We start from the raw sequence: 9,579 nt of genomic DNA on the forward strand, positions 1-9,579 counted from the left end.
CGATAACAATGAGGAAAACATCTAGTGAAGGACGCGGACATGGTCGTGGTGGTGTTAGTGGACCCTCTGGTGCTGGGAGAGGACGTGGCCGTTCTGCCACAGCCACACGTCCTAGTGTACCAACTACCTCAGGTCCCAGTAGCCACCATAGTTTACAGCGATATTTGGTGGGGCCCAATGCCGTTCTAAGGATGGTAAGGCCTGAGCAGGTACAGGCATTAGTTAATTGGGTGGCCGACAGTGGATCCAGCACGTTCACATTATCTCCCACCCAGTCTTCTGCAGAAAGCGCACAGATGGCGCCTGAAAACCAACCCCATCAGTCTGTCACATCACCCCCATGCATACCAGGGAAACTGTCTGAGCCTCAAGTTATGCAGCAGTCTCTTATGCTGTTTGAAGACTCCGCTGGCAGGGTTTCCAAAGGGCATCCACCTAGCCCTTCCCCAGCGGTGGAAGACATAGAATGCACTGACGCACAACCACTTATGTTTCCTGATGATGAGGACATGGGAATACCACCTCAGCACGTCTCTGATGATGACGAAACACAGGTGCCAACTGCTGCGTCTTTCTTCAGTGTGCAGACTGAACAGGAGGTCAGGGATCAAGACTGGGTGGAAGACGATGCAGGGGACGATGAGGTCCTAGACCCCACATGGAATGAAGGTCGTGCCACTGACTTTCACAGTTCGGAGGAAGAGGCAGTGATGAAACCGAGCCAACAGCGTAGCAAAAGAGGGAGCAGTGGGCAAAAGCAGAACACCCGCCGCCAAGAGACTCCGCCTGCTACTGACCGCCGCCATCTGGGACCGAGCACCCCAAAGACAGCTTCAAGGAGTTCCTTGGCATGGCACTTCTTCAAACAATGTGCTGACGACAAGACCCGAGTGGTTTGCACGCTGTGCCATCAGAGCCTGAAGCGAGGCATTAACGTTCTGAACCTTAGCACAACCTGCATGACCAGGCACCTGCATGCAAAGCATGAACTGCAGTGGAGTAAACACCTTAAAAACAAGGAAGTCACTCAGGCTCCCCCTGCTACCTCTTCTGCTGCTGCCGCCTCGGCCTCTTCCTCCGCCTCTGGAGGAACGTTGGCACCTGCCACCCAGCAAACAGGGGATGTACCACCAACACCACCACCTCCGTCACCAAGCATCTCAACCATGTCACACGGCAGCGTTCAGCTCTCCATCTCACAAACATTTGAGAGAAAGCGTAAATTCCCACCTAGCCACCCTCGATCCCTGGCCCTGAATGCCAGCATTTCTAAACTACTGGCCTATGAAATGCTGTCATTTAGGCTGGTGGACACAGACAGCTTCAAACAGCTCATGTGGCTTGCTGTCCCACAGTATGTTGTTCCCAGCCGGCACTACTTCTCCAAGAGAGCCGTGCCTTCCCTGCACAACCAACTATCCGATCAAATCAAGTGTGCACTGCGCAACGCCATCTGTGGCAAGGTCCACCTAACCACAGATACGTGGACCAGTTAGCACGGCCAGGGACGCTATATCTCCCTAACTGCACACTTGGTAAATGTAGTAGCAGCTGGGCCCCAGGCGGAGAGCTGTTTGGCGCACGTCCTTCCGCCGTCAAGGATCGCAGGGCAACATTCTTTGCCTCCTGTTGCCACCTCCTCCTACTCAGCTTCCTCCTCCTCTTTTTCCACCTGCTCATCCAGTCAGCCACACACCTTCACCACCAACTTCAGCACAGCCCGGGGTAAACGTCAGCAGGCCATTCTGAAACTCATATGTTTGGGGGACAGGCCCCACACCGCACAGGAGTTGTGGCGGGGTATAGAACAACAGACTGACGAGTGGTTGCTGCCGGTGAGCCTCAAGCCCGGCCTGGTGGTGTGCGATAATGGGCGAAATCTCGTTGCAGCTCTGGGACTAGCCTGTTTGAGGCACATCCCTTGCTTGGCGCATGTGCAGAATTTGGTGGTGCAGAAGTTCATTCACAACTACCCCGACATGTCAGAGCTGCTGCATAAAGTGCGGGCCGTCTGTTCGCGCTTCCGGCGTTCACATCCTGCCGCTGCTAGCCTGTCTGCGCTACAGCGTAACTTCGGCCTTACCGCTCCCCGCCTCATATGCAACGTGCCCACCAGGTGGAACTCCACCTTGCACATGCTGGACAGACATAGTGTAGTTTCAGCTGCAGCACACACGGGTCAGTTGCACTGCGGAACAGCACCACTTCACCACCAATGACTGGGCCTCCATGCGAGACCTGTGTGCCCTGTTGCGCTGTTTCGAGTACGCCACCAACATGGCCAGTGGCGATGATGCCGTTATCAGCGTTACAATACCACTTCTATGTCTTCTTGAGAAAACACTTAGGGCGATGATGGAAGAGGAGGTGGCCCAGGAGGAGGAGGAAGAGGGGTCATTTTTAGCACTTTCAGGCCAGTCTCTTCGAAGTGACTCAGAGGGAGGTTTTTTGCAACAGCAGAGGCCAGGTACAAATGTGGCCAGCCAGGGCCCACTACTGGAGGACGAGGAGGAGGTGGAGGAGGATGAGGATGAAGCATGGTCACAGCGGGGTGGCACCCAACGCAGCTCGGGCCCATCACTGGTGCGTGGCTGGGGGGAAACGCAGGACGACGACGATACGCCTCCCACAGAGGACAGCTTGTCCTTACCCCTGGGCAGCCTGGCACACATGAATGACTACATGCTGCAGTGCCTGCGCAACAACAGCAGAGTTGCCCACATTTTAACGTGTGCGGACTACTGGGTTGCCACCCTGCTGGATCCACGGTACAAAGACAATGTGCCCACCTTACTTCCTGCACTGGAGCGTGATAGGAAGATGCGCAAGTACAAGCGCACGTTGGTAGACGCGCTACTGAGAGCATTCCCAAATGTCACAGGGGAACAAGTGGAAGCCCAAGGCCAAGGCAGAGGAGGAGCAAGAGGTCGCCAAGGCAGCTGTGTCACGGCCAGCTCCTCTGAGGGCAGGGTTAGCATGGCAGAGATGTGGAAAAGTTTTGTAAACACGCCACAGCTAACTGCACCACCACCTGATACGCAACGTGTTAGCAGGAGGCAACATTTCACTAACATGGTGGAACAGTACGTGTGCACACCCCTCCACGTACTGACTGATGGTTCGGCCCCATTCAACTTCTGGGACTCTAAATTGTCCACGTGGCCAGAGCTAGCCTTCTATGCCTTGGAGGTGCTGGCCTGCCCGGCGGCCAGCGTTTTTTGTCTGAACGTGTATTCAGCACGGCAGGGGGCGTCATTACAGACAAACGCAGCCGCCTGTCTACAGCCAATGTGGACAAGCTGACGTTCATAAAAATGAACCAGGCATGGATCCCACAGGACCTGTCCATCCCTTTTGCAGATTAGACATTAACTACCTCCCCTTAACCATATATTATTGTACTCCAGGGCACTTCCTCATTCAATCCTATTTTTATTTTCATTTTACCATTATATTGCGAGGCAACCCAAAGTTGAATGAACCTCTCCTCTGTCTGGGTGCCGGGGCCTAAATATATGACAATGGACTGTTCCAATGTTGGGTGACGTGAAGCATGATTCTCTGCTATGACATGCAGACTGATTCTCTGCTGACATGAAGCCAGATTCTCTGTTACGGGACCTCTCTCCTCTGCCTGGGTGCCTGGGCCTAAATATCTGACAATGGACTGTTCCAGTGTTGGGTGACATGAAGCCTGATTCTCTGCTATGACATGCAGACTGATTCTCTGCTGACATCAGGGCCGATCCTAGGGTCACAGGCGCCTGGGTGCAGAAATATTTCTGGCGCCCCCACGTGGGCGTGGTTATCTTACTAACTCCTCCCCTTTACAATGTTTCTATGGCAACAACTTCAGCCCCCAACTTCAGCCCCACCAATTTGCTTTGACAATAACTTAGTCAACGGCTTTGACAAGTCAAAATAAATGTTTTATTTATTGACAAATCTGTGTCAAGTGCATGTAAATCAAATAGTGCAAATAGTACAAATAGTGTACTTGGACTATAAATATGAACTGAACAATATAACATTTTTGAACAGAAAATGAGGTAGCAGAAAATCTATAATAACAGATGCAAAATATGCAAGAAAGATTGATTCTGTACTTTTTACATTTTCAATAAATACAATAACTAAAGTGCAAATAACAGATTCATGCATACAATCAAGTGCAAATATCAATTAAATAAAGTTAAATAAACTTAAAGTGGCTTGCTTCCCGGCCTCCTTCTTAGCAACCAGCTATATACAGTGTGTTTAAAGAGGAAAAAAAACACAAAATGCATAAAAACTGCATGCAAAAAGGAGGGTTTAAAAACACAAAAAGCACTGCAAAACATGCCTGAAAAACGCATCAAGGCAGCACAGCAGCCTAGATGTAAATCTAGTCTTAGAGTGCTCTGATTAACCCCAAATAAAGTTCAGCACTTCTAGTAGGTCTTTCCTAACATTTTCTTAGTCGCATCCTAGAACAAAATCCATGGTCCGCAGAGAGCTTTCAAAGCATCAGAGGGATCTCATTGTTAGAAGGTATCAGTCAGGAGAAGGGTACAAAAGAATTTCCAAGGCATTAGGCTACTTTCACACTAGCGTTCGGGCGGATCCGTCTGCATTATTTTTAGCATATAACAGCCTAAGTGTGAAAATAGCCTCGTACGGATCCGTCCAGACTTTCAATGTAAAGTCAATGGGGGACGGATCCGCTTGAAGATTGAGCTATATTGTGGCATCTTCAAACGGATCCGTCCCCATTGACTTACATTGTAAGTCTGGACGGATCCGCACGGATCCGCACGCCTCCGCACGGCCAGGCGGACACCCGAACGCTGCAAGCAGCGTTCAGCTGTCCGCCTGTCCGTGCGGAGGCGAGCGGAGCGGAGGCTGAACGCCGCCAGACTGATGCAGTCTGAGCGGATCCGCTCCATTCAGACTGCATCAGGGCTGGACGGCTGCGTTCGGGTCCGCTCGTGAGCTCCTTCAAACGGAGCTCACGAGCGGACCAGCGAACGCTAGTGTGAAAGGAGCCTAAGATACACCATGGAACACAGTGAAGACAGTCATCATCAAGTGGAGAAAATATGTCACAACAGTGACATCACCAAGTACTGGACATCCCTCCAAAATTTATGAAAAGATGAGAAGAAACTGGTCAGGGAGGCTGCCAAGAGGCCTACAGCAACATTAAAGGAGCTGCAGGAATATATGGCAAGTGCTGGCTGTAAGGTGGTACATGTGACAACAATCTCCAGTATTCTTCAAATGCCTGGGCTATGGGGTAGAGTGGCATGCCTTTTCTTAAGAAAAACATCCAAGCCCAACTAAATATTGAAAACACACATCTGCAGTCTCCCAAAAAATGTTGGTACATTATCTTCTAGTTGTGAGACACTAGAAAAGGATGCATGCAGTGTGTACACATTGATTATTTAATCAAACAAAACGAACTCTTCGAGCCTTGGCAACAGCAAAATTTCTAATCACATCATCTATATCCAAGTCTTCGCAGAAGGATTTTTCAATGGATATAATGGATAAGTTGGTAAGTCTTGCCTGGGACATCGTGGAACGGAGATAATTTTTTATCAGCTTTAGTTTGGAAAATGAACGTTCCCCAGCAGCTACACTTACAGGAAGTGTCATCAATATTCTCAGTGAAACAGAAAGGTTTGGGAATGTGTTGGTCAAGTTATTCTCCACTAGATACTGCAAGATGTTGGTGACTGTCATCTCCTGGGTTAGAAAAGGTCGAATGGTGTCCAGTTCATCACAAAGATCTATTTCATTAATGTCAGAGTGGGATAACTGGCTGTCAGTTAATTTGTTTTGCAGATCCATGGAACACTTCAATATATCCTTTTTGTCCATCCCAAGTTTTGGGATTTCATATAAAAATGCAAATGTGTCACAGTGGCTCTGAAGTAATGTGAATCTCTCATTTATGGACTGGATGGATGTGTCCAAAACGGCAAAGAAAAAATTCACTTTAAAATATTGTGTAGGGTCTGCAAGAGACTCATCTTCATGTTCATAGTCAAAAATCTTCTTTTTCCGTCGAGGTCTAATTGTAAATGCATCAGGAAATTTTGCTTCACAATCAAGCTTTTCAGCTATTCCTTTGGCATCAGCTAGCGCATTCTCAAAGCCTTCATCAGACCTGTATTCCACCAAGTGCTTGATCAACTTCTCCAGTTCCTGTACACAGCCTGATAGGTTTGATGTTGTTTGCTGCATTATTTTGCTGATCACATTCACCTTTGATAATAATTCATACCAAATGACAATGGAACAGATGAATTTGAATGATTTTATTTTCGTTGCCAAGGATTGAGCTTGATGTTTAGTGTTAATGTCCCTGTTGTCATCATCTGAGATGTCATACAGTGCATCAAATACCTCAGGTAGGAAATATCGCAAGGGTTTAATTGCTGCAACTCTGCTTTCCCATCTGGTTTCGGAGAGTGGTTTTAAAGTTAGATTTGTAACGTGCTCCTTGAGTACTTGCCACCGTTGGGTGGATGAGGCAAAGAACACATAAAGTTCTTGAACGATGCCAAAGAAATCTATTGTCAGGAATGAAATCTTTGCAGCGTCATTCACCACCAAGTTGAGAGTATGTGCACTGCATGGCACAAAAAAGGCTCTTGGATTGATATTGAGTATTCTTTGCGGCAAACCATTATGTTTTCCTTTCATGTTTGCGCCATTGTCATAGCCTTGGCCACGCATATTCTCAATTGCAATGTGATTGTTCTTTAGGTAGGCCAGTAAAAAGGATGTCAGTCCTTCAGATGTTGTATTGTTTACTGGACAAAAATCAAGGAAGTGTTCTCGAACTTCAATTTTTTTTGCACTTTGATCTAGAACAACAAATCGGACAACAATACTAATCTGCTCAGTGTGGCTCATATCAGGAGTACAATCCAGGATAATGGAGAAATATTTGGACTCATTTAGGCTTCGTATAATTTTTTCTCTTATTTTTGTGCCAACTATGGCAATTATCTCATTCTGAATCTTGTAACCGAGATAATGTGGCATTTGTGAATGCTGTGAAATGGAGCACTGAATTCTCTGAATATGTTCAGATATGATGGGATCAAATTTCCCTATCATTTCAACCAATTTCAGGAAGTTACCATTATTGTTTTGAAACAAACGGGCATCACAGCCACGAAGCGCCAGATTTTGTCCTGCTAAATATTGGATAATGTAGATTATTCGCTGTATGACAGAATACCAGCGTTTCTCTTCTTGTTTAATGATCTTTTGATTGATATGATCAATGGTTGTTCCCTTTTCCAGAGCTCTTGAAAGATCCATCCATTTCTTATAATTTGTGATATGGATTGTGGTTTTTTCATGTCGGCTTAAATGTCTTGTCAGATGCTGCCAATCATTAAAGCCTTGTTTTGAGGCCAAAGCCATATTGTCACTGTTGAATATCCGGCAAGCAAAACACTGGACCGAATTATTAGCTGTAGAATAGATCAACCAATTTCTTGGTATCTTCTCTCCATTATCCAGTACTCTTTGGTAGTAAGAGATAGAAAAGCTCCTGTTGGTATCATCTTTTGGAAAAGTAAAAGCCTTTTCTTGAACAGGACCAATTTTTATCAAAGTTATTCTGTGTTGGTCATCTATATTTTCAGGCCAGAAAGCAGGATCACTTGAGATTCCATGTGATGCTGTTGATGGCTCTTCAAGTTCCATTTCAGTTTCATCATCCATAAGTACAATAGACTCAGTGTCTGACTCAGAGGAAACATCAGATATATCTTCCTCTTCAATGTCAAAATGCATCTCTGCTAATGAAACAATGTAACCTGAAGTTACATCTCCAGTTGTTATTGGCTCAGTACAACACTCGGGATCCACGGGTACCAGATCATCATCACATTCTGATTCTTCCAATTGTTTATTTTTTTCTCCTTCTCCCCTATGTGAAATGTCTATGACACTGGACCTTAACTCTTTGCTTGATGTTGATGCATCAGTGCAAAGGGAATCTTGACCACTGCTTAATGAAGACTGTGGCTGTAAGAAGCTTGTAATAGAAGAAGTAATTTTTTTCAAAGCTTCTTCCTTTCTTTTTCGGCGTTGCTTGTATTGACATCCTGATAACTTTTTTCTTTTGCTAGACATCTAAGGGGAAAAGCAAATGTATACTACACTGATCAGCCACAACATTAAAACCACTGACAGGTGAAGTGAATAGCATTGATTATATTATTACAATGACACATGTCAAGGGGTGGGATATATTAGGCAACTACAATGGGGTCTAATGGATCCTGGAGGGGGGGCTCTCTAACAGAGGCCCTCTTTGTGACCTGAATTTTGATGGGCACAGTGGCTGCATTTTGACGGGCACAGTGGCTGCAGTTTGATGGGCACAATGGTTGCATTTAATGGCACACAGTAACAGTATTACTTACACACAGGGTGCAGCCAGGGAAGCCAGCCAGGTCAGGTGCAGTCAGCACCCACTTCGCAAGGCACTGCAGCAGCCAGCAGGCAGATGATCAGATCGATGGCACGCCACTCAGTCTGTCTAGCCAGACCAGGCAGAAGGCATTCAAGGCACTGGGCAGGCTCAATCAGCTCAGCTGAATCAGGCAGCAGCAGCTTTAAAATGCTCCGCTGTCCGCTCGCTCCAGTCCCTCCTCTGCCTCCTAGCTACCACGCTGTCTGAAGATGGCAGAGGTGGGTGGAGCCGAGCGGAGCTATATGATCTCCAGCCGCAGAGGCGGCGCGCCGCGGGCTCTGACGTCACGTCGTCACTGACATCTCGCTCGGCTCGCAGATTCCTCAGCGAATCGGCGGCTCGGCTGCTCGGCTTAACCCACCTCAGCCCCCAGTGCTTAAACACCCTGAAAGACCAGGCCAAGACTCCACTCCAGCCTGCCAGCGAACGATCGCCGCTGGCAGGCTGGAGAACTCTCTTACCTTCCGTTCCTGTGAGCGCGCGCGCCTGTATGCGCGCGTTCACAGGAAATCTCGCGTCTCGCGAGAGGACGCGCCGGCGCGTCCAGGAGGAATGAATCAACCACCTCCAGGACGCGTCTGTGCGTACAGCAACAGCCAGGGCCGGACTGGGACAAAAAATAGGCCCGGGCATTTTTGACTGAGTAGCCCAATCACATGACCCCCAACAGGCCCCACCCCCTTGCAGTCTAGGGGCCTAGCCAAACCCGGAAGCACAATTGAGGGGCAGTGCCAGCCACCAGTAAGATAGGAAGGCTTCAGCCAACACACAAGCTTTGCAACAATATAGGAAGCTACAGAAAAGTCTTATAATATCCTCAGTGGATCTCAACCTCCCAATCCTCCACACCCTGTACAGGTCAGTGCCCCCGAAATTGCACTCACAGTTCTCCAGCAACTCTGGCAAATACCACCTATTCCGTACAGGGAGGGTTTACATCTGCGTTATGCCATTCCGTTATAGGTTCCGTTTCAAACGGAATATAACGGAATGGCCAGATGGAATGCAAAACGGAAACCTTTAAGGGTCCATTCACACGTCCGTTGTTTCTTTCCTGATCTGTTCCGTTTTTTGCGGAACAGATCTGGACCAGT

At 47.7% G+C, this 9,579-nt stretch overlaps 1 protein-coding gene across 1 annotated transcript; it reads right to left on the reverse strand.

Annotated features, from left to right (window-relative positions):
• Positions 1-5,430: 5,430 nt before the first annotated feature.
• On the reverse strand, positions 5,431-7,800 carry LOC122931622 (zinc finger MYM-type protein 1-like). The gene has a single exon (XM_044285699.1). It carries the CDS (start codon positions 7,798-7,800, stop codon positions 5,431-5,433), a length of 2,370 nt encoding a protein of 789 aa, XP_044141634.1.
• Between the last annotated feature and the right edge of the window lie 1,779 nt (positions 7,801-9,579).

Source organism: Bufo gargarizans, chromosome 3 (assembly GCF_014858855.1).
Source record: "Bufo gargarizans isolate SCDJY-AF-19 chromosome 3, ASM1485885v1, whole genome shotgun sequence".
NCBI lineage: Eukaryota > Metazoa > Chordata > Amphibia > Anura > Bufonidae > Bufo > Bufo gargarizans.